The sequence below is a fragment of the Thermobia domestica genome, chromosome 5 (assembly GCF_964235325.1).
Source record: "Thermobia domestica chromosome 5, izTheDome1.hap1.1, whole genome shotgun sequence".
NCBI lineage: Eukaryota > Metazoa > Arthropoda > Insecta > Zygentoma > Lepismatidae > Thermobia > Thermobia domestica.
The window spans coordinates 66552391-66578265 of NC_137458.1; the positions used below are offsets into that span (position 1 = coordinate 66552391).

The window sequence follows — 25875 nt, forward strand, 5'->3', positions numbered from 1 at the left end:
GTGGCGGGCCGCTGGAGGCAGCCGGCACCCGTCCGCAGCGGCACGACGATCTACTTGTTCGAAGTTGCCGACCTTTTGCCAAGGCGGCAAGCGGTTGAAAATCGTAAAATAAAATGCCCTTTTGCCGACTCTTTGCCGACTGTTGCCGACCGTCAGAGTCGGCAAAACAGTCGGAAAGACCTCTTTCCGACCCTCTACCGACTCCTTATGCCGGCCTCGTTTCAACGGCGGCGGCGGCGCATTTACTGCTCATTTCCGGCTGTTTGCCGACTGCTCGGCAAGGCAACTATTTGTCGCGGTCTAAAATCGCGATGAAAGACGCCGGCGTCCGGCTCCGGAAATCCGACCGCGGTATCTGGTCGGCACGGACAAATTGTCCGACTGTATGCGACAGAATCCTAATGGGGATTAAACAAAATAACGACAATAAGACTCGCGATGAACTGGAGATTTTTATACAATCATAATCTTCTATCGTTGCTCGAAAGTAAAATGGCAGCTGTACTCGTCAAACTGTCAGCACAGCTCGTCAAACTGTCTGTTCGTACTACGTAGCCAAAAGTAAGTTTCTTCTACGTATCCAAAAGTAAGTTAAAGCATAAAATACTGCTAACAATTGTCATCCAATTGTCCGGCTCCGATTTCAATGAAATTTTTCTAGCTGATAGAGGACATATATGTATTATTTGTGATAACAGAAATTTTTGCCATCGTGCATGTTTTCTATTTTTTATAATTTTTAAGAGTTGTGATGTGGTTATTAGAGATTACTGCAGAAATCCCTTACTAACCTTTGTAAACCTAGCGTTAATGAAAGAATAACTATGTAGATACATATAAGGTCTAGGGGGAAGTTGTACAGTAGGTATGACCTTGACAGTAGCCATCTTGAAATCCGCCATTTTGAATTAAGGTCAAGTTTTTTAAATAGTAATAAGGTAATATGATACATAATTTCGGGCTAGAATTTAATCAGAAAGACAATGGTGAAGCTAGTTTTGAGATACACTCATTTGCGGAAAAGTTACAGGCATTTAATTGTTCACTTACTACGTGCGAAAGTCCCTTACCTCCGCTTCTAACCCGCGTATTAATGATAATAAGTGGATAAACGCTTCGGTAATATATATTATGCTTAGAAGGAAGTAATACGGTAAGGGTATCCTTGATGACAGCCATCTTGAAATCCGCCATTTTGAATTAAAGTGAAGTTTGAAAAATGTAAACCATAGAATGTGACACTTTATTTTAATCCAAAAAACTAATGGCATGCTTATTTTTGTTCTATAATTAACCAGTGTGAATTTAGGACTGCTTCTAATGTGCACCAAATATCCATTATTCGATCTTTCAACTTGGCAACACTCCTAATTTTCACCGCACTTTTTAAGATTCCAACTGGCACTTTGCAGTTGTTGCGATCGCTCGTGTTTTCTAAATTTATTACATTTTTTTAAGAGTTGTGATTTGTCAGTTCATGAATAGTGTTGGGATAAGCATCCAGCAATGTTTCTGAATTTTGAAGACTTGCAATGTAATTATTTATTTTAAACGAGAATACATGAAGAACCTATGGACCTACGTGACGTAAAGAAATACAAATGAAATTATAACAAATTGGTGTTATAAGAACACAAAATTATCAGGAAATGTAGCCTACATGTTGCGCAATCGACAAACAATAAAATATTTTTAATAAATACAACATTTAAGAAACAGCAGCAATGCTAGAAAATATCAAAGAGGCATTATATGACTGTTTCCACAACATTGTTTGTACCATGAACATAATATGAAAACAAGTAACTTGTTTATAAAGAAGTGTAACTTAATTGAGTGCCCGATTAATACTAATTATAAATTTTACAACCATGAAGCATCGAAAACAATCGCTAGAAAACCAATGTTTTTTGTCTGACTAGTTTAAAAAATTACCATAGAAAATAAATAAATAAATATACAATAAAAAATAAATATAAAACAAAAGAAAAGACCCTTGATTTACACAACAATCATATTTCGTTTTCCTTTTTCAAGTGAATTTTCATTTGATTTTTCGTCTCATTTACTACACAAGCTACGTCTTCGGTATTACTTGAATGCAAAGTTGGAGTTGTTTCGTTGTGCGATGATTAATGTCAGTAAACGAGTTTTTGAAGGGCAGTTATAGGAAATAAATAATTACATGGCAAGTCTTCAAAATTCAGAAACATTGCTGGATGCTTATCCCAACACTATTCATGAACTGACAAATCACAACTCTTAAAAAAATGTAATAAATTTAGAAAACACAAGCGATCGCAACAACTGCAAAGTGCCAGTTGGAATCTTAAAAAGTGCGGTGAAAGTTAGGAATGTTGCCAATTTGAAAGATCGAATAATGGAAGTTTGGTGCACATTAGAAGCAGTCCTAAATTCACATTGGTTAATTATAGAACAAAAATAAGCATACCATTGGCTTTTCGGGAAAATTTGCTATTAAAATGAGGTGTCACATTCTATGGTTTTCATTTCTCAAACTTCACTTTAATTGAAAATTGCGGATTTCAATATGGCTTCCATCAAGGATACCCTTACCGTACCACTTGTCTCTGGGCATAATATGTATTACCGAAGTTTTTATCCACTTATTATCATTAATACGCGGGTTAGAAGCGGAGGTAAGGGACTTTCGCACGTAGTAAGTGAACAATTAAATGCCTGTAACTTTTCCGCAAATGAGTGTATCTCAAAACTAGCTTCACCATTATCTTTCTGATTAAATTCTAGCCCGAAATTGTGTATCATATTACCCTATTCCCATTTAAAGAACTTGACCTTAATTCAAAATGGCGGATTTCAAGATGGCTGCTGTCAAGGTCATACCTACCGTACAACTTCCCCCTAGACCTTATATGTATCTACATGGTTATTCTTTCATTAACGCTAGGTTTGCAAAGGTTAGTAAGGGACTTCTGCAGTAATCTCTAATAACCACATCACAACTCTTAAAAATTATAAAAAATAGAAAACATGCACGATGGCAAAAATTTCTGTTATCACAAATAATACATATATGTCCTCTATCAGCTAGAGAAATTTCATTGAAATCGGAGCCGGACAATTGGGTGATGTCACTTGTAAGTAACTTTAGAAAAGATACTGTAGCTTCTATTATTTTTAAAATTGTTTATGAAAAAAATTAAATGAATTCTTTCAATTTAACGTCCCACGATTACGCCCTTTAGGCTAAGGGAGACAATAATTAAGACAAGTAAATGATGATGGAATTGGTAGAATGAGAATGTAGGAGTACCCCCGAGAAAACCCACGGACAGGAAGTTGTTCATCACAAAATTACTTGGCCGGGGATCGAACGAAGGACCCCAGGCACCAGAGACAAGCTCTCTACTACGTGCCTCCCTCTGTGAAACGAACGGGCGTTTCTGCTAGTGTTAGGTAAAATGGAATTTACATACTTCTAAATGTTAGTTACTCCTAACTAGATAAAGTGTATGAAACATTATTTATAATGATGACGGTCCTCGCACATAAAATAACGTATAACAATATAAAAAACTAATAATATTAATAATAATGGAAAATGCAAATTCTTATGAAATTGAAAGAACGAGTTGATCTGCAATGTTTAACATAAGATCAAACTTAATTAAATTATACTAAATCTGAACACTATTATTCATTACTTCATATTCGAATGAAACCCTTCTTAATTATTTTGAACTAAAATGAATTAATTTGAAATGTTTAATGTTCGTTCAACTGCTAGGCTATTCAGTAAACTAAACTAAATAATGTTTCAAAATGTATAATCAATTTACAGGGTATATGAACTGTGCAATGAGAAATATTTACAAGTTCTTACCCGACATACCTGCAGACATGCTTTCAATTAGTTGCTGTCCCGTTTCTCTTCTCTTATGATAGGAAATGTATATAGTTGCCAAGAAAAGTAATTTTCTTTCTTCTGTCTTCGAATTGTGTAGATTAATTACAATGTAGTTTTGAATTACTTTTCAGTATTGATCTCCAAAATTTTAAAATATTCTAAGGTTTCCTTAGAACTATTGTATAGTTATCCCAGTCCCATACTCTGCGCATGAAATTAAGTTGACTGCTTCCAGTATATCAGCGTCCATTAGGCGCTTCCCTTTTGAGTTGGGACCTTCATAAGACAATAGCATAATATATATATATTTAACAACGACATCCTTATGCAATTACTTGCGAGAATATATACTTACGCTATTTACACTGAAATGCCAACAAGTTTCGTAGAACTTATTTTTGTTCGTGAAGCCTCCTAATATTTAATATGGAGCATTTTACAAAATTCATGTTACGTATGTACGATTAATGTGCCCACCGCATACATTTCTTATCCCAGTATATTAACAAAGTAAACATCCTCAGCGTGCTATCTTCACATTAACTGAACTACAATATCACTTACTTGGGGAAACAAAAGTTTTAGTATTTTTATATGTGCTTTTTTTTCTTCAGGAGCTTTCCGGAAGTACCTTACGTGTGAAGTGTTGTTTTCCGTTGGGAATAGGGATAATTTTCCAGCGTCTTCTCCCCCTTTCTGAGCTCTTTATCCCCTTAATCTACTACAAATTCTATTTACTCTCATTTCTTCTTCTTTTACTGTTACTTTTTGAAACTTTCTTTCCACATCTGTAGATTGAATGTGCTGTTTCTTGTGCGAGAATTTTGACAAGATCAAGGCGTTTTGCACTTTCTCTGGATCTAAACAACGCAGGTGCAATTTTCAAGGTGCGCCATCTTCTTCAGCCAGAGAAAGGTTCATGATTTTCAAACAGAACTCTTTTATAGTCGAAAATATGTGACGGCGGCCATTAAGAACTTGGAACAACAACGCTTAGAAAAAGAATAGTGGGCTATCTACAATCTGTGATACAGTTAAATGATTTTACTAAAGAAGAGATTAATCTTTGGAAGAATCCGAATGTTGTCGAGTTTGCAACTTTTACAGAGTTATTGACAGTGACGTCGCTAGAGGTGGGCCTGGAGTGCACCTGCCCCATAAAAGTTCTATGTGCCCCAAATTAATTTTAATTCATTCATTTATCATATGTGCTCTTAAGTATATTATTATTATTATTATTATTATTATTATTATTATTATTATTATTATTATTATTATTATTATTACATAATTCATTATCAGCGTTTAGTAATAAGGAGCAATTGTCCCGTTACTTTTTCTATTTACCGTGCATAGACCGTGCCATGGATCTAGTTTGTTAATTTTGGGGATCGTGAGTTTCATTTGAGAGATCTTGAGTGGGTAATACTTGTAACTTCAATTTACATCTACAATTCATCCCATCTACATTTGATCCTTTCCTGAAATATATAGAGCCCCAGAAATGCAACTATCTGTCACTTGGAATGCTAAATGAGCTTATATCGTGTTATAAAGAACCAATGAAGAAAGTTATCATTGCAGAATTAAATTCAGCTGAGAAATTTAGTGTTATTGTTGATGAAACCCCTGATAGTATCAATGAACAGCTTAGTGTGTGTGTGTGTGCATTAAATATGATAGACCACTGGAACTTTTTTTTTATTTGTAAAACTTAAAAAATTAAAATTTACTGTGTATCAAAAGTTATTGTAAGTGCCTTGCGTGATTTGTTAGTAAAGACGAAAAGTGGATGAATGAATCAGGCCTACAAAGGTACAAGCGTTATGGGAGAGAGCATTTCAGAAGTTCAAGCTATTTTCAGGGAAGAGTATTCCTACATGGCCTATAGCATTGTTACGCTCATTAGGTTAATCTGGTATTATTACATGCATGTTCATCAGGAAAAGCAAAGGACTTCTTTACCCATTTACAATGTAACCATAATTATTTTATCTGAATGCATTCTTACGGACACCCTCAAGCTATTCAAATATTACTTGATCTGAAACCTCCCAGTAAACCGAGTTCTTCAACATTGCATTGCTCATCTCAAATCAAACTGTAGCAACCCAATTAAAAAGTTACTGTGTAATTTTTGAAGCTTTACGGGAAGAATAAAAGCACCACTTATCGTAGACGCAAAAGGTATATATATATATATATATATATATATATATATATATATATATATATATATATATATATATATATGTGTGTGTGTGTGTGTGTGTGTGTGTGTGTAATTGACATCTCTACACAACATAGCGTATTTGTTTATTTTTGCATACATTTTTGGAATCTGGACGGACTGAGTGCATCTCAGAAAGGTAAGGATATTACCCTTGCAGATACTCGTGCATTCATTACCTCAGTGAATAAAACACTACAGGATATATGAAAGGAAGCATCTTTTCTAGAAGAGACTTAAATTTGCTCCAGAAAATAACATTGATATACCAGACCACGACTCTTAAGATAGCAAGTGATAATAATTTCACAATTACTGCCAAAATTTCAACGAAAACAGAGGCACATCTTGAAGAAAACAATTTTCAGGTTGATATTTTTATCCTGTGTTAGATCTCATATAGAAAGGAGTTGTTAAGTGCTTTAGAGGTGAAGGAAAAATTATTTGCGAGATCTGTGAGCTTGCAGTCCTAAATCATTGATTTTCCTAAACAAAACACATTGGTAGCTTTTTCGGAGAAAATTAAAATAGAGTTCAACGAGACCTAAATGAATGTGGTGCAAAATTATGTTAAATATGTGGAAATTTCATTCTTCTCTTGCTCAATCAAATTTATTATCTATTCATAATCCCTTATAAACTGTACACATTGTGTGGCCGAACTATCCCTTATACACTAGAGAAATATACTTTCTGCTAAGATAATCTACACAAAAGTCTTTTTTATTCACCAATCAAAACCACTTGTAAAAAGTTTCCTTGTCAGGCACTTTTTAAATCATCACGTCATCGAGGCGTACATTGTTGTCAAAAGAAAGCTTAAATCGTCGCTGCGCCTCGAAAAACCTCTATGTGTTAAAACCACAACTTTCCAGGAGAACCAAAAAACATTCCGAACTCTAAAATTTTGCCAAATACACGGAAACACTTTAAAAATATAATAAAATTGCTTCTGCGTATATTATGGACTGGACACTGTTTTAGCTTGCTTCAACAGTATTATATTACTATTTTTGTGTTTAAGTAGTGCCTTTTGCGCCTTTATAAGCACATAGAGGATTTGTATGCATTAATCAATGCGTACGTGATGAGTACAAGAAGCCTTTAATTTCAATCTATAATTTTTCATTGTTGTGGCGAAACAATTGAACATTAACTTATAGTATTCGCTTCCTGACAACTTTCTGGTTCATTTGCATGACATAACTCATTTTCGATAAAAATATCACATAGCAGTTCTTCGAGGCGCAGCGGCGAAATACTTCCTTATTCTTTACAAAGCACAAAAAACAAGCTTTCTACGCTAGTCAAGTGACTAGTGCACGCGCCTTGGGTGCATCGGAACACGGGTTCGATTCCCAGTGGGAGTGGTTCCAATTCTATTTTAATCTGTAGATCAACTTCTGTTACTGAAAGGATTCCAAATTTCAATAAACAACAAATAACTAAAAAGGTAGGTGTATTAATTAGCTTGAGGATTAATTGAAATTAATTACCAGTTCTAACTTAATGATGAGACAATTGATATAAAAGAGTTAAAAGCACAACGAAAATAGTAGGATAATTAGAAATGGAAAATAAATATAATCACGTTATACCTAGATTCTATACAAAACACATTTATATAACAACAATATGTTTGATCCAAATGACACTGCTGTTGTTAATGAGTACTTTCCCAGGGAAAATACACTCTTTATAGAATCCATGAACCTTAAATGACAGCAAGTTTCTAACAGTCTAACGATGGTCATTAAACACTTGCCTTCTTTGCCTACTTTAACATAGAAAGCAACTTTCTACATACCTTGAATTCAAACACATTATCATTATCAGTAGTATCATATCAGGAAAATGAAACATGATAGAATTAGAAAATAAAAAAAGAAAGAAATATTGTTGAATATTCAGGAAAAAACAGAATTGCGAACTAATGAGCATGTAACAGGATTCTGCTTGGCCTCTTCTCTAATTTCCGTTTTCATTAAGATTCTCAGGTTTCTTCGATGGTGGTTGGTCTCTGCAAGGAGAAAGAAAGAAAGAAATATGTGTACGTCTCTCTGTGTGTGTGTGTATAATCCATAAAAACTGAACTCAGCGACGTAAGCATTATCCTTTAATTGGCCTGAAAATACAACCGCATCCTCTCTCTGTACATCATGGACTAATATTAATGTGTAACATATATTTTACCTCTTACATGTAAAATGAGAATTATGTTAGTAAAATCCACACAAATTAGTAATGAATAGTTTTTCAGTAATATTTTGAAATACTATCTTTCATATTTGTCTTCTTTGAATGTTTATGAATAGTTCTTGTTCATTACTGATACAATAAAAAAAATTAATACAGTCGAAAAAGAACGTACTTTATACATTATATCTGTATACAGTATATAACATCCTTCATAAATAGAAATTTCCGTACGATGCTATTATACTGGGGAATATCCACGTTACAGGTTTGAAGTATAGTCTGTCTGTTTTAAACACAACAGAATCTGGTGGGAACATACTTATGAGTGAGTGCTTAGGAAACTGGCAGTAGGCCGATCAGATTTCCTATGCATGCTGTGTTGGGAGAATGTTTATATCTGACGATCATGTTTTGAAATGAATCCTGATTTAGCCAAATGCTACGTTGGGTAGTCGCTTATAGTACGTCAGAAAGGGTAGATCAGAGTTGTGTATTGAAAGGGCAGGCAAAAGGTTGTGCAAATAGTGAATGTAATAGAAGACAGTGTCATGATGAACGTACAGTAAAGTAGTGAAAAGTGACTGCGAAACTCGACTAGCATTTGGAACAACCTATTGTGGTATTCACCGTCCAACATTAGTTCTATAAGCTGGACATCAGCAGTCGGGTTTCGATTTCCAAATCGCTGATCCACACCAGCAATGCCTTAGCTCAGCGACAATGATGTGGAAAACATGCCAAATGTATTCCAATAATTGGAAATGTGAAATATGACGGTATGTCTGAGGTGCTGTGAGAAAGCCGCAAGTTCATAGCTTCTCGTGGATCTGCGATTACGCTTGCAGGATACATTACTGTCAGAGCTTATGGGAATATTTCAGGTTACCATGTGCATTCTATGGTCCACATTGTTTTCAGCTAATGACGCAAGTTTGCAAGGTAGTAACACACCAATTCACACACGATTTGCTAGAGCTATCGAGACATGAGTTACTGGAGTGACTCCCAGCTGGTGTGTCACGTAGTCCCATAAAAATGTCTCACAAAAGCTAAGAATATAAATATTACGAATCCTTTAATAATTAGTTACAATCATTTTTGCAGTCAGCGCCTCCTGCGACAGCAACAAATACTCAGTGCTACATAGAATCACTACTTTATACAAATTTATAAACTATTTAAAAAATGTGTCGCAATGTTGTGGGCTTTCAGCTAAGTGTATCGTGAATCCAAAAAGGTTGGAAACCACTAGGAATATCAAGATGAACTGCAGCGTCTCCCCTGGCATACCAAATCCCCAAATCTTAGTATTATTGAACACCTGTGGTCAGATTTGGAGTTATGATACGGACTAGAGTTAATTTCTCACCCTCAGTTATTGAAGTGAGTGTTACACTACAGAAGAAATTGTACAATATTGCTCTGGAAACTACCCTCTATTCCACAACGAATCAAAGCTGTTCCGCAGGCTAGCAATGCTGTCATTTTCTAATAATAAGGTAAGTTAAATTTTCTCCAGGCGATTCGATTACTTTGAGAACCATCTATATAACTTACCTTCCTTTATATATAATAATTGTAATATACGTTTTATTTCATTGAGTTTTCTCCGGTATTGCTTTATATTTCAAAATCCCGATGTTGCAATGCTCAGTGGGAATTCCAAGAAAAATAATTTCGTTAAAGCGTTGCAATAGGACTTTTTTCTTACATTGAGTCATAAGACACAATTGAAGTTCCTCCGGCTTTGCAGTATACCAGTGAATTATAGGAAAGATCAATAGTATTGAATCAACTCATAAGTGCATAGTTCTTACCCAATCGGATTTTCCCCGATATTGCCTTTATATCCCACATTCAGGTTTTTCGTGGTATTTGTGCCCTTAGCTAGACAAAATGTACAACTATTGTAACAAATAAGTTGCGATTTGTTGGTGTATAATAGACCATAATCAATTAACTTTTGGAAGATTATTTTATTTTATTTTTTGTCGAATTTTGGCTGTATTTTATTCTTTTACAACTTATTTCTAGTTTCAGCAGAAGGAGAAGGAGATTTATTTTCCTGAAAAGCAGAAGTATTAATTTATATACTCTATTTTAACCCTTTAATTGGCAAGCATTGATAACATTACCATTAAAATATTTAGTTTGCTTTTATGGTTGAACCATGTCTTCCCGATCATAATTTTTTAAAAGTATTTTTGTACTTTGGTTACAAAATACAGGATGTTTATTTCAAAACAATATTACCATAAAATAGATCTTGTGTGTTGCTACTGAGCAGCATTGCTCTATTATGGTCAAATATCATAAGAACATTTTCAGTAATTAGCAGCAGTTTCGTTGAAATATCTTCCTACAGAACAAGAAACCACAAATAAAAAACATAAGGAAGAACTTTCGCGGAACATAGGAGATAAAACTTTCTACTAAATTTGATTGTTCCCTGTTGACGAAGATTAGAAATATCTAAACAAGCGACCCGCAAATCATGTAAATGAATATTGTATGAAAGTAATAATGCCAATTAAATGACCACTGAATTCGTGTAGATAACGCAATAGAATGCGATGTTGTTTGTAAGCAACCGTGCCAAATAAAGGGTCAACGATTGTGACATTTACCAGCAGAGTGTACTGTCGGTCAGGAATCCATTTTGCGGGTTCTGCAAAACCATAGTAACATTGTGCAAAACCCACAAGTGACATTTATAGAATACACAAATGTATCAGAACCTACTAGGGCATCTGAAACATAATCCCTCCTTCACACACAGCAATTGTTTTCCGATTTGGTAAAATTTCGTGTAAAATATCGAGATAAACCTTCAGAATCGCCAGTAACGGAATAGTTGAATGGAGTTTATCATCCATTTTCAGCACTGAATCTATTTGAGACGGATCAGTTATTTAAAATGGTAAACAAACCACTATCCAGGGCAAGTAAACCTACCTTAATCTAACCCAGCACTACATACAGAGAGACCACGCGTGTTAGGCATTCAAACATCAAGGGGTACTATCAAAACTGAAATTTTACAACCTTATGAAGTTATGAGTCCAAAGGTATGATGTAGTATGGAATAGAGACACTCATATCATTAAACCATATGTGCTGACACTTGCCTTACTTCTCCTTTCTACCTCTAACTGCTTACGTTATAGTGGTTTGGTTTTCCTGCTCGCGGAAGATACATCTTCTTTCATTACTTCCAGTAGGATAGACCAGCTCTACACTATGAAGAAGAGATGCGTCAATAGCTGAATGGACAACTCCTGGGTCACTGGATTGAGTGGTATTGTCCCATTGAATGGTCATCTTTCTCAATTTTTTCTTCTACAGGATTACTTAAATGGCTTGTTTGTTTCGAAGAAATCCTAAACCACTCCAATTTCACCACTGCATCATGGAGGCCTGCACTAACACTTCTGTGCATGTGTTGCTACGAGTCTCTCTGTAGAGTGCATTGTATGCCATGAAGAGTGTGTTCGGTGCAAGGAGGAACAGTTTCTACACTGTTTGTCCCCTACAAATCTGAGAGGTATTCATTTTGAAACATCAAAACTGGCCTTCTGCATATGCTAATCCGAACTACCCCGCGTTGCGTACTATTTCATCATCTAACAGAGCACTATCATACCACAAGCCCAAAGCACAAATGTTTTGTATTACTACCGGAAAGATTGCGTATTATAGTAGTAACTATTCAGTTGGTATTATTGAAATGTCTGATTTTATGTCTGGTGGAGAAACTAAACTATACTCTGTAGTGCAACCAATGGATATAGCGAAGTCATTCGTATGACGTCGCAAACAAAGTACATGAGTAGGGAACAGGTTGAAGGGCAGACTCAGTTAGTAGCAAGGATGTTATTCAATAGTGGCATATCAAGACCAGTTTTATTCGTTAGCAACTGCCTTGAACAATACCGTGTTACATCGAAAACCTGAGAAGAAAACTTAACGAAATTCGTACAACAAGAGAACGGGTAGTGTGCCTGAAGTGGAACAACGGTGGTTTGGCTAAATGAATGATATAGTCCGTGTAACAAAGTGAAAAATAAAGTGGGTCACTGGTGGCACAAGGGGCGTTTGTGGGTTACGTCTTGGAAAATATACAATTGTAAGTGATTTTCTTTTACTATTATAGTTCAAACTTGGACATTTTGTATATTCTGAACCGTGATCCTGCTTAACGTAGTTGCTAACTCTAATCTTTGGTACGAGCGATCTCGGGTTCGATTCCCCGTGAATACAAATGGTTCGTAAAAGCATAAAAGCTTTCTCAGGCCAGGCATGCTGGGTGGTGTTTTCCTGGATTTTCCTCATTCATAACAGGCAAATGCCGAGATGATACTCAACATAAGGTCCCAGGCCGCTTCCTTAATTTCCTCGGATAGTATGATCACCGAGAAACGTCATCTCTCATACGTGACGGGCTAACATGGCCATAGAAGCTGAAAGCCCAGAAATCCAATTCCTAATCCTGAACTGATAACTATACATCAGCAATATATTTGGAGCAGCAATGGTTCATAAACTCACCATGCGCCCTTGGTTTGTAAAATTTCATGTCAGTGACATAACATTAAATAAATCTTTTGAAATACGAATTCCACTTTTTTTTTCTCACGATAATACTTTCTTTTCTTCTATTGTCTCCTTAGTAAAGGGCCGAACAATGTGTAGTTGAAGGTTTCTTCGCATCACAGGATTCACACTAATCTCGTCATGGAGTTAAGCCGTTGCCTGAGCAATGACAAAACTGTAGAGCTACATCTGGAGACTGACTATTTAGATAGAGTTAGTTTTTTTCAGTCAGTCGAATATTTCAATTATAATAACGAGATATGAATTGGTGCTATTCAAGAATTAAAAAAAAATATATTATCAGTTCATTCGCTAGCGATTGAGTAGTTATATTATTAAAATGTGTCCACACACTTACCCTTAGGAGGCAGAACCTTCCTTTGTTTAACTGTGGCTAATTTCTGTCTCTAATGGTATAATACCTTTAAGTTTAATCAAGACTGTATATGCAAATATTAATAGTTGAAACGTTCTAGAAATTAATAGCTAAATCATTCCCTCTTCTGAGATTTGGTGACAGTTTAATCAAGGCAACTAATTTATATAAGCCTTGTAATAGCCAACATATGCAAAGACCATTAAGCTTCAATCTCCAACGAAAGTTACGACCTGGAATCGTATCAGTCTTCATATCATACCGGTATTAAGCGTATTTCTACAGTCAGAAGCCGACGTCTATTTTTCAACGAGTCAGAAATATTGTAATACTTGTAATACTGTTAAAACAATGATTTTGTTTTAGGGATTTACATGGTTCTACTATTTTTGCACACGTTACGTAGCATGTATCACGCTTGACATAAAGATATTTCAACATTAAAATGATTATTTCTTAATTTATTTGTAATTCTAATTACGAAAAAGGATCAAATATAAACGGGATTTTATTTTTTATTTAAATTTATTTATTGAATACCACAAAACGCTTACAATTTATTTTCCCACATAGTTTCCTCCTTTGGAAATGCATTTGCCTCAGCGTATGGACAGCTTTTTGATGCCCTCATCGTAAAAAGAACAAGGTCATATCACCAGCCAGTTGCGCACGAACTCTTCCACACTCTCGCCATCTTCAAATCCTTGCTCTCCTAGAGCTTCTTTAAGCGGTCCGAACAAATGGAAATCGCAGGGCGATAAGTCCAGGCTGTAAGGAGGATGTTCAAGTGTAGTCCAGTGCATTTCCTGTAGCTTCGAGACAGTTCGAGCTGCAGTATGGGGTCGTGGATTGTCGTGCAGGAGGAGGATCTGTCGAATCGATTAGTCTCGTCTTTTGCGGCGATAAACAACTCTCACCTTGTTGAACAGCTCGCAGTAGTATTCAGCATTTATTGTGCGTTGCTCATGTAAAAGTCAATCAGCAAAATGCTTCGCCAATCGAAAAAAAAACGGTTGAAAGAACCTTTTCAGCTGACAGTCGAGTCTTGGCTTTCACTGGTGCTGCCTTCCCTTTAATCCGCCACTCCTTACTGCCTTTTTTGGATTCAGGAGTGTAGTGGTAAACCCATGTTTCGTCGCAGGTAATTATCCGACTCAAAAATGCATCACCTTCTTCCGCAAACCTTGCTTTTAGCCTCTGACAGACCACCAAACGTCTCAACTTCAGATTTTCGGTCAAGAGGTGAGGGACCCATCTGGAACTATAGGGCGTTTTTGATGATTGCTTGACAACTCCCATAGCTGATTCCGACGTGTTCTGCAATTTCTGATACTGTTACTCGTCGATCGTCGTCAATAATGCCTTTAACCGCACGAATGTTTTCGTCCGTAATGCTGGTCCGAAGACGGCGATCGTGATGCTGATTTTCCACACGTTCTCGTCCTTCCTTGAACTTTTTATACCAGGCATACACACGCGTCCTTCACAATGCTCGATCCCCGAACTGTGCAGTCAATCTCTGGCAGATTTCTGCCGCTGTGACTCCTTCACGAGCAAGAAATTTTATAATTATGCGTTGTACAGTAGAGGGGTGCCACCTGTTGCTCCGACATCATGAGCGATATTGACGAAATGGCGGGAAATATTTAACAGCACGCTCTGTCCACTCCCAGCGGTCCCGCCTAAACATAGCAGAAGCGCGCGGCCAGTCCTACCAACTGTTGATGTCCAGGAACAAAAATCCCGTTTATATTTGATCCCCCCTCGTATTATTGCAGGATTTGTATAATTTAACCTTTTGTTGCATTATTTTACCATCTTTTCCCTTTCTTTTTCCAATGAAAATGCACCTAAAAATCGTATCACTGACAATGACAAATTATAACTGTACCTTATTTTTCTGAAAATATTATTAAACGTTTGTAGGTGCGTATTCATGTGTTTTTCATACATTGTAATTTCTGTTTTAGGTGCATATTTTCCAATCGCCATGGAATTATATTAGCGGTCTGACCTAAATTTTATGTCGATTATTCACAAAGATTATGCATATACAGGGTGATTCTTTATAGGGTTTACAACTTCAATCAGTTATAATTTTTTATTGGAACCACATACAGATTTGGTTTATATGCTCATTATACTGCAAAACACTTCAAGTTTGACTCATGTAGTGAGTAGTTGACTACACGCGGCGCCACCGATCAGTCGTTGAAAATGGAGACTTTCACTGGTACGGAAAGAGCTAAGTGCGTGTTTTGGTTTGAAGAAACGAAGTCAGTAACGAGTGTAGAGCGTAAGTTTCACACACAATACGGCAAGGAACCATCCAGCAGACCAACAGTGTACTAGTGGCACTAGAGATTTGTTGAAACAGGTTGTTCTGTGTAACACACAAAGGCTCCAGGGCGCTCACCCGTGACTGACGATGTGGTAGAAGCAGTCAGGGAGAGTTATGTCCGGAGTCCGCAAAAATCTACACGACAAGCATCACAAGAAACTGGTATCCCTCAGACCACTGGTCGGCGTGTATTTCGTAAACGTTTGTCCATGAAGCCATACAGGCTGTCCTTGGTTCAAGCACTAAGTGAAGTGGATAAACATACCCGACATGAATTCTGTGTTACCATGTTGGATCGCATTAGTGGTGATGAGTCATTCTTGAACAATGTGGTATTTAGTGACAAATCAACTTTTCACCTTTCCGGCCGAGTCAACGTACACAATTGTCGTATTTGGAGCACGTAAAATCCACGTGCGCACGTGAAGCTGGTTCGTGACAGCCTCAAAGTGAACGTGTTTTGCGCTGTTTCTAGAGCAAGGGTGTATGGATCATTCTTCTTTGTTGAGAGCACCATCACCAGCATCGCCTATCTTTATATGCTTCAGAACTTCCTTGTTCCACAGTTAGATGATGACCATGGTGGCCGCTTATGGTGGCAACAAGATGGCGTCCCGCCGCACTATCTGATAGACTTGAGGGGATTTCTTGATCAGCGTTTCCCAAGTAAGTGGATAGGTCTGGTGGACCAATTGCCTGGCCGCCACGGTCTCCAGATTACACACCACTTATTTTTTTTCTGTGGGGGTTTGTGAAAGGTAAGGTATACACCCCTCCACTGCCTGATGATGTTAATGAACTGAAACATCACATCACAACAGCCATCGCCGACTTTATCCCCGAAATGCTGGCTACTGTTTGGCAGGAAATCGACTTTCGTTGGGATGTGTCCAGGATGACCGCAGGTACATTCATTGAGCTATAATGGATTTGTCACAAACAAACAAAAAAAAACAAAAAAAAAACAAAAACAAACAAAAACTTAAGTGTTTTACAGTATAGTGGCATATAAATCAAGTCTGTATGTGGTTCCAATAAAGAATTATAAGTGATTGAAGTTGTAAAACCTATAATCACTCTGTATAATATTTCGATTACTATACTATTTTTACGTATAATACAAAGTAAGAAAATATTTAAATAAATCGCAACAGTTACATAGATTTTAACTTCTCACATTACTTGGTTAAAGCAGCAGTTAATTTAGGTTAAACATTTGTGGTTTGGCTGATTTCAAGTTTGGCGCTCTGTTCAGTATCGAAGCTATATGAGACGTGAACCTGCAGCTTACGTGGAATCCGAACCAAATAAATTCTCACCAAGAATCAAGCCCACAAGTCTTCAGTGCCGAAAGCGCTTACGCTAACCACAGAATCAAGAGAGTTCAATTAAATATTTGTTTATTTATCGTCAGCAGCATCTAAAGTTTTATCTGAACAAGTGTTAATTTCAGATGTAATGAATTGCATTAAATGAGAAAAATAAACAACAAGCAAAGTAGTCAACTGATCCCCCCCCCCTTCCAGCAGTTATCACGTTGTCTACGGGCTGTGAAAGTTAAAATGTAGCAGTATGCATGGATTTGTAACGCCATAATGCGGTAATCATTTACAACAACTTAGAAGTTTTCTTTTCCATTGTTAAGCCAGAACTATACACTTATTGATTATTACTTCATCCTACAAATTCCAGTCTTAACTACAAGCAAATTAAACTCAATTCCCAAACATTCCATAAGTTTCTTCAGTAATCTGGAATGTTTTTATAACGGTAGAAATTTCCGTGTGGGTTTCTCCATCATTGAGATATTAACTAGCTAATGGAAGGGCACTGGAGTTTGAATTGATTTGTCCTTTTTAACGTTGATGCAAACATTGTACAAATTCGGCAAGTTCAGTCCTTAAAGCCTTAATTAATAATTGATTGTTGTTTTATTCTACCTAGTAAGCACGCAGTATGGATGCCATAATATTAAACAACTAAGTAACTGTGCACGTATTATTATATTAGTCTTTTTTTAGTTAAGATTTGATTTACTAAGGAGACCTACTATAGTCTGAAGTTGAATTCACGCATTACCTAGTTTTTATGTTAGTTAAGACAACTGGGAAGAGGCCTTGATTGGCTAATTCATCAGGGTAAGATCATGAGTTCGAGTCCTGCCTCTATGTTTTATAACGTGTCGAAAGTGCTGAAAAGGGGGGATTAATTACAATCATCAATTAATCAATTGACTCCCTCCTCGCCTTTGATCATAAAGTCAATTTCTTTCATTGTCATCACTCATATTTTTTATATCTTCTTTTTACCCAACAGAACATAACTTATGACATAAGTTGGCTACAATAAACAACAAAATTATTGGTCAATCACATAATTTTACTTCCTGAAATCTCTGATTTCACCCCAGATGTCTACCCATCTCACTTAATTTTCTATTTCTTTATAAACAGATTACTATAATTTTATGAATGACTATATGCTCTGAGAGAATAATACTTTGGCAGGCTTGACAACTGGAATATTTCAAAATGCACGAAGAAATTGAAAATAGATTTCTTTCCAAGAAATGGAATAACAATTTATTAGCGAACATGCTCCATTCGGCTAAAATGCTAAAAATACTAATGAGGTATGTTTTCTGTGAAAAGAAACTGCAATCAATGGAGCATTTGCTTTTTGATTGCTAATAATATAATAAAGAAATTCCAAAACAGATAAATAGAAAAGGAATTCTTAGATTTAGGGCGTTGAAAGACATACCTGAAGAGAAGAAGATAAGGAAAAACTTTAAAAATGTAGAAACACATAACAGAAAATGTTTGACGAGTAAGAATAGAGAATAAAAATAGAAATAAATATACAACATGAAGACGCTATCTCAATATGACTCAATTACCAAACTTCTGAGAAAATACATACAAATATAAAGTTTGCATGGAATGCTTATGTACATGGAAAAGTTTGCAGTTTCTTACATTATTAAGGGCTATTTACAATATCTGGACATGAATCTTGAAGCTCTCAGTTAGAGGTCTTAAAAATGAAATATATCCAATTAAAATTTGGCCATAATATAGATCATAATATATTTTCTTGTCTTGTTACAATATTTTCAAGTGGTCTACTGTACATAAGATTTTAAAAAATACAAAAAAAAAAAAATAATAACGCTCCTTGGAATATTGTAAAAAGTCTTGCCTGATGAAAAGAAAAGTAACCTGAAATTATCATGAACAGTCAGTTACTTAACTCCATTGAGCATGAGGCCTCTTTAGTTTGCTAGCGTGCGCGTCTTAGGTACACGTAATTCTGAATTCGGTTCCCGGTGGGGGAGCATTCAAATTTGAACTCATTACTGTGATGGCTGCAACTTAAACCGAGCGAAGTAGCTCAAGTGGTAGGTCATTGGCTTTACATTCGGGAGGTTGCGGATTCGATTCCCGCTGCCAACCATCCTGACTTCGGTTTTCCAGGGTTTTCCTCACTCCTACCAGGCAAATGCTGGAATGGTACCTACTAAACAGGCCGTGGCCGATACTTTCCCAAATATTTTCCATTGTTATTGTTGTTGTTAGATAACCAGTAAAAAATGGCCTCTGAGATGTATTCGGTGATTGTTAAATAAATAAATAAATAAATAAACTGTAGACCAACGTCTCGTTTAACCTCGGTACTCAAAATTGAAGTTGAACTTTAAAAAACAAACAAAGAAACCCATTGATCATGTCTGGGCTATACTTATTCATACGGTGAGATGAAGTTTTGGAAAATCTGGTTTTCGTGCAAAACTGGTAAAGGAGTCACAGATAATATTCCCCAAATCAAGATAGCAAAACTAGTGATATGAAAATAACATTCCCCAACGTATTATGATTTTGAAGGAAGTAAGTGATAGAACTAATAAGTTTGCATTTGTGTTGTTCGTATTTGAATAAAGTTGAATGTCATGAAATAGATAATAATGTGAAAAAAGTAAAGTCTATTTAGTATGGATTTTATCAGTGGATATTAGTCTACATTATTTCACATGTATTTCTGACTTTGCTTCACTAACACCATTAGAAAAAAGTTTTCTATCAGAATGTTATTGGGTCAGATTCAAGAACAATGTTAGCCATGCTTAGAGATTTACTCCCTTTAACATTTCGAGAAAAAGTTTTCGTCTTTCATTTAACATTTTTAATTACAAAGGATAGTGTATAATCCTTTAATTTAAGCTATCGATTAAAGTAATCCGATTTTAGTCAATTTTAGCATGATGATAGACTTTAACGATCTTAGTACACAATATGAGATATTATGGTGTGCAAAATCTTGAATTTTCAAGTGATAGTCCATCAAAAGTTGGGATTTGGGCAGGGGCGGATCTAGCCTGGCTTCAGGGAACCTAGGCCTCCCATTGTGTTTGGGGTGGCAAAAATAATTAAGCTATTATTTATATATTTTTGAAAGTTTAACTAAACTCATGATATGTCTTTCCTAGGCTGGTTTCTGGCTGCACCCCAGTTTTTATCTTCTATATCCGCCACTGGTTTGGGGTTTTAGATACATTGGATATAGTTACTGCTTATAATAAAGATTTACATTTACGTAAAAATCAATGAAGTGCGACATTTTCTGCAATGGGGAATCTTATCATTCTACCTATTAAAATTTAATTTTCATCGGCACGGAAAACACCAGGAATATTGAGAAATTTGTCCCAGAAAAACGTTCTGACAATATTCAATTACATCATTAAATAAAATGTTTCCGAAACAAATACAGAAATTTACGGACTAACATCGTGCATGCAAACTTTAAACATTTTAACAAGAGCTTTAATAATCTTTAATATGGAAGCTTTTATCAGAAATAGATAAGGAGAAGGAACAATATGAAAAGTAGAGGGAGAAACTATTTTCTTTAGCATTTCAGATATTGCAGGTATTTTCGTATCGATAATCAATAGAAGTAAAACGTGGTGCAAAGTGTTCGTCGCACAGAGGCGGCAAAGTCAAATAGATAATATCAGATAGACTACGAAATGAAAGAAAAAGCCTCACTCTCGCTTCGAAGTTACAAAGTCTTTTAAGAAGAAAAACGAGACCATACTTTAAAACTGCTTGTGTCTGCAGAACTGTCATTTTTTTTTAAAGTAGAGAATACTTGTCGATAATTTCTGATTAATTTAGGTATGTAAAAGCCATATCATCAACAGACAAAACACCTGACACCGAAGTAATTAGGGTACGGTTTTCTCGACTTAACTTGAAGCCAATTTTGCTTTAATTTTAAAAAACAAATTATAAATTTATTTTAAATTTTAAAAAAGGGGAAAAAGAATATTTCTCCGCTTGGTGTGTAATGAGAGGTATCTTCGAAGTTATAAAAGTAATCAGTCATCAATAGAGTCCGGATTTTTATGTAATATCAACCCCCTAAATATGTACATAAATATGTAATAAAAATCGCTTTAAAATGTAAGAAATATGTAATATTATATAAGAATATGTAATATTACATATGTTACATATTTATGAAAACGTAATATTAACACGCGTATGAGTATGCAATATTTAAACGAATTATGAAAATAAAATGGAAAATCTACTACACTTTATCCTGCTTAATGCAAGTCCCCCAATGAAGTGAAATGCTTGAACAGCTAAGTCAGCCATACGTCACTGACGTGACTGATTGCAGGATAATAAAAATCAGACACGAATGAAGGAAGATGTGAATCGGCTAGAGAGAAACAAGAAAGCCCGAGAAAAGCAATATATATGGCATTTGTACGTCAGAAATCTCATGTGGTGAGGTGTAGTCCCGTTTCAAATCTAGAACCTTTTACACTAAATGCGCATCCGTCACCACGGCCTAATGTTTAAATGAATTATACGCAATATACAAATTTAAATACTAAAATCAACTTAAGACGAAATGTATTGTTTTATATACCGTATATTTATTTCATGCAGGGAAAAGCAGTCCTATATATTTTAAACAATACTAGCTGGACTAAGATTGAAGAATATTTCCACTAATGAACATGTTTAATTTGAAATAAAGTACTTACAAAAGATGTGCCTGCAGTTCAACTGTGTGTTGTTGCATAATGGGTTATAAGCTACATTTTCAAATGACCAGAAGTAAAATTTTGTCGGCGATCGGATAAAATATTCTTGTATGCAAAGAATGATCGCTCCACATCACATGAGGTAACAGAAGCGTATTTCAACAGGGGGATGTAGTTGGGGGAAATATCTTCAGAGGGGTTCTTATTTCACCACTGAGAATCTCACACACTGCCAATAGGCTGTCGTAACCCGGGTTTCTTTCCAGCACTGCATTTAGTTTCTTTCGAACTTTTTCTCCTACATCTCCACACACACTTTGCAGCAGTCTCTTTGCCTCCTCTATGATTTCTGTGGATTCCGGAAGAGGCCCCCCAACAGTCTCTAGCTGTTTAATGCTTGTAGGTAGCCAACCAAAATTGCTGTCTATGTATGTGATATCACACGCTACTTTTGAATCATTAAACAGTTTCTGATCAATGCCAACTGACACAGCAGACTCCGATGGAAATGAATGAACAACAGGCTTAATTTTTTTTTAATGTTCATTGTAGAAATGTACTGTCTGTATCCAAGTGCCCCATCGCGTTAGTACAGGCTCCGGAGGAAGTGGCACGTCTGGCAGTTGATCTCTGCAAACTTGAACAGGTTGTGGCGCCTTAACAAACATTTTTTCGTGGAAGAAACTAGTTGAATTGACTTCGCAAAATTTGTCTCTCACCTCTTCAGCAACACGCTGAAGAGCATGGGCCATACAGGTGAAATGAATTAAGTGAGGGTAAAAAACTGTAAGTGCTCTAGCCGCTTCTAACATGTATGATGCACTGTCTGTATAGAGAACAAGGACTTTTTCTTCCTGAACTCCTCCTGGCCACAACACTTTAAGACCATCGTTTACAAAGCGAGCAATCGTGGAATGATTCGTGCGTTTCAGCAATTAACTCGCAATAAGATAGGATTTAGATGGAGCATCTTCACTTAACTTTCCAATCACTAAATTTGCTGCATAACGTCCCAAAACGTCTGTTCTTTCGTTCACAGAAATCCAAATATATATGAACTGACCTATTTCTGCCCTAATGGTATCTATAGCTTCCCTATAACAAACTTCGAGATAACACTTTCGAAGAGTGGATTCGTCAGAAATTCGACGCCCTGGAGTACTTGTCCAGAAAAGCACGGTATTTTGGCACTTGAACTTTTTTCCAAGGAATGTTTGCTGCTATCATTGCTTGGCACAAGTGTTTGAAAAACTCACTCACTGAAGTATCTTGATGCATTTGTAACAAGAGTACTTGTTTTTTTTTTTTTTTTCAGTTCACAAATTTTTACTTCTTGCATGGAGTGCACTTCGTACATGTTGTTCTAATTGAGATTTCATTGAATATCCATTTTTTTTATCACACACTTGGCACAACACCACTTTATCGTCCGTAGTAAACGCATCATCGATAGTTGGCCACGACCGCAATTTCGCGGATAAAGTTCAGGCAACTGAAGCTATTTCTAACTTCGACGGTCAGTACAGAACACGTGCGTTTTGCAACAGCAATACTAGAGTACTGTCCTCCTGTCATTTAGTTGAACAAGCGAAGTTCTTTGAAAGCTTTGGTTACCTGCTATGATATTGCCATTGCCGTCAGCTTCTTGGAACGAACTCTTGCAGTAAATTCCTGGAAGCACACTAGCATACAGTTTTAGCTTGAATTGCAGAATTTACTTTATCTTTTTTCCCGTCCGACCTCCGATAACAATCAAATAGACTTCATTTTAGGAATTTACTAGCCAGTCGCCTGTCAGGCACGTGATCTGTCTTCCTCCAGAGTTGAGAATAAAGGACGCTGCTAATGTAAATCCCGGAGGGAGGATTTTTACTTGTTTCTTATATTTCTTTTGTTATCGGCGAAACTTCTGCGAAGCATGGTTTGATAAATAAAAAAGAGAGAGAAATTTCTCTTTCGGTAAATAAACGAAAAGATAGACATGACAAAATTGAATCTAGATGCAAGCCTTGCACAGTTGGAGAGTTTATTTTTTATTTTAAATTAAAATTTCAGTAAACGCAAAATTTTAAGACAGTTTTATGTAAAAAAAAAATACATATGTAGAAACCATAGAAATATGTAATATTGGACAAAATATGTAAAAATATGTAATATGAAACTTGAATTGAAGCACCCTACAAGTGTGAATCACAAACATTTAAGGATTTGACTAACCTACATATGAAGGATAAAATATGTAATTACATACAAATCTGGACATTAGTTATCAAGCTACAACGAAAACCAATATTCTTCCGCGCCGTTTTGTATAGGCTGATATCTCATATCACCAGTGGTTGTGAGACTGTGTATCTTAAGGTAAATTCGTAAGTTTTGGTGTGCGAGGTGGAATAATTCTTTTCAAATCAAGTTTATAGATTTACCTCACTTTGCGCACCCAGCCGAGAAATTTAATCTCTGGAGAGGAGTGCGCTTTTCTAGCGGCGTGTAGTGTACTATTAACTCACAGTACAACACACATGAACAAGAGTTTGAAAAGAGGAACTCAGATAAGTTGTGAGCTAGATAACAGTTCTCAACATGTTTTATACATAGAAGACGGTTATAAAGAAGACACCGTTGTTGCAATTGATATGCACTGCCTTATCTGTATATTTCTTCTTCTGGCAAAGGATGTACTAAATACTAACCGAATATACTTCTATATTTTTGGTAGAACGCAAATCTATGTTACATGATTTGATAGAGTTACCTCTTTAAGTCAGTATTAGCAAATTAAAGATGTTTCATGTAACTACCATTTGTAACACGGCAAAGTATGTGTGTGTGTGTGTGTGTGTTAATAGTCATCAATAATTCATCACATATTCCAAAATATCTTGCACTATGTAGATAGGGGATTGCTGTGTTGGAGGTACTTTCTTGTATTTTGCACAAAAAGTCACTAGCAACTCAATGATTATTATTTAATTAATATAGCGGCCACCTTCTTTATTTGATCAAATGGTGCAATAGCTGATATAAACTTAAAAGAAACTGCAATCATTTCATTAACAACCTTATTCTTTTACAGGATAACCAATTCTCCCATGAGATGAGGGCTCTTGTATTTGGTACACTTAATCTTTCTCCCGATTTGATTTAATCCGGAAACGTATTGCCTTTTTTAATAAATGTCAGCAAAATGGTGACTTCAATGAAGAAAATGATGAAATCTCATTTTTATGCTTATTTTGCTTCTTTTTTAAGTAGCCAATGCTTGTTTACATCAAAATAACTTTAAATTTTCTGTAATCTCTGAATCTTCTACCATCATTTTTTTGTTATAATAAAATATGTTTTATTCATTCCTAATAGCCGTAAGTTAGTAACAGTTTTAACATATATTTGGCATTTTTGTAATTAATACCTGTAGTTTAACACAGAGATGCTTACTTTATCTACAGTAATGTTGTACCTTTTACATGTCTTCTTTCTAATATTTGACATTGTGAAATAATTTCATTAATTTTATAATACCGGAACCGGTGTGTTCCATTTTACACGTGTAATTTATGCTTGGTATTTTCTTTGATTCTAGATGTCGTTGTCAAATGCTACCCAAGTAGCACTTGCGAACGTTACTCTCAGCGCAACAGGCATATATAGTTGTGAAGTATCGGCAGATGCACCTTCCTTTCATACGCAGGTGGTCTCTAGTGAGATGAAAGTTGCATGTAAGTATTATTTATTCATGTAATCATGGGCGTCTGAAGGATGTTTTGCAGAAAAGAACAAAGTTTGTAGTCTTTTGTTATTTTTTTTCTTTCTTCTTAAAAACATATTTGCTGAGTTCGAAATAAGGGAATGGAAAAGACACAGAGAGAAATCGCCAAGAAGTTTGATTTTAATGGCATCATTTCGGCATTCACTGCATAGTTTTCAGCGAAAAGACAAATGCATTTGTATTTTGCTGACTAAGTAGTTTCATATTACGGGTATTATAACTGGAGTGGAAACATTTTTAAAAATAAAGAAAATATTGGAGAATCAAATTTAGAACATATCGCTTATGCCTTGAATCTTGATTCAAATTATTGATTCATATGAATTCCAGAGTGGGCAACGGCCCTCTTGCGGATGTCCATCTACGTAAATATATATATATATATATATATATATATATATATATATATATATATAT

General features: G+C 35.7%; 1 protein-coding gene across 1 annotated transcript in view; it reads left to right on the forward strand.

Moving 5' to 3' along the window:
* Nucleotides 1–25875, forward strand: part of LOC145685940 (uncharacterized) — a 758676-nt gene that overhangs the window by 462271 nt on the left and 270530 nt on the right. The window contains exon 3 of the mRNA XM_081758714.1: nt 25273–25408. Within this exon, the coding sequence (XP_081614840.1) occupies nt 25273–25408 (136 nt within the window). The remainder of the gene's footprint in view (nt 1–25272; nt 25409–25875) is intronic.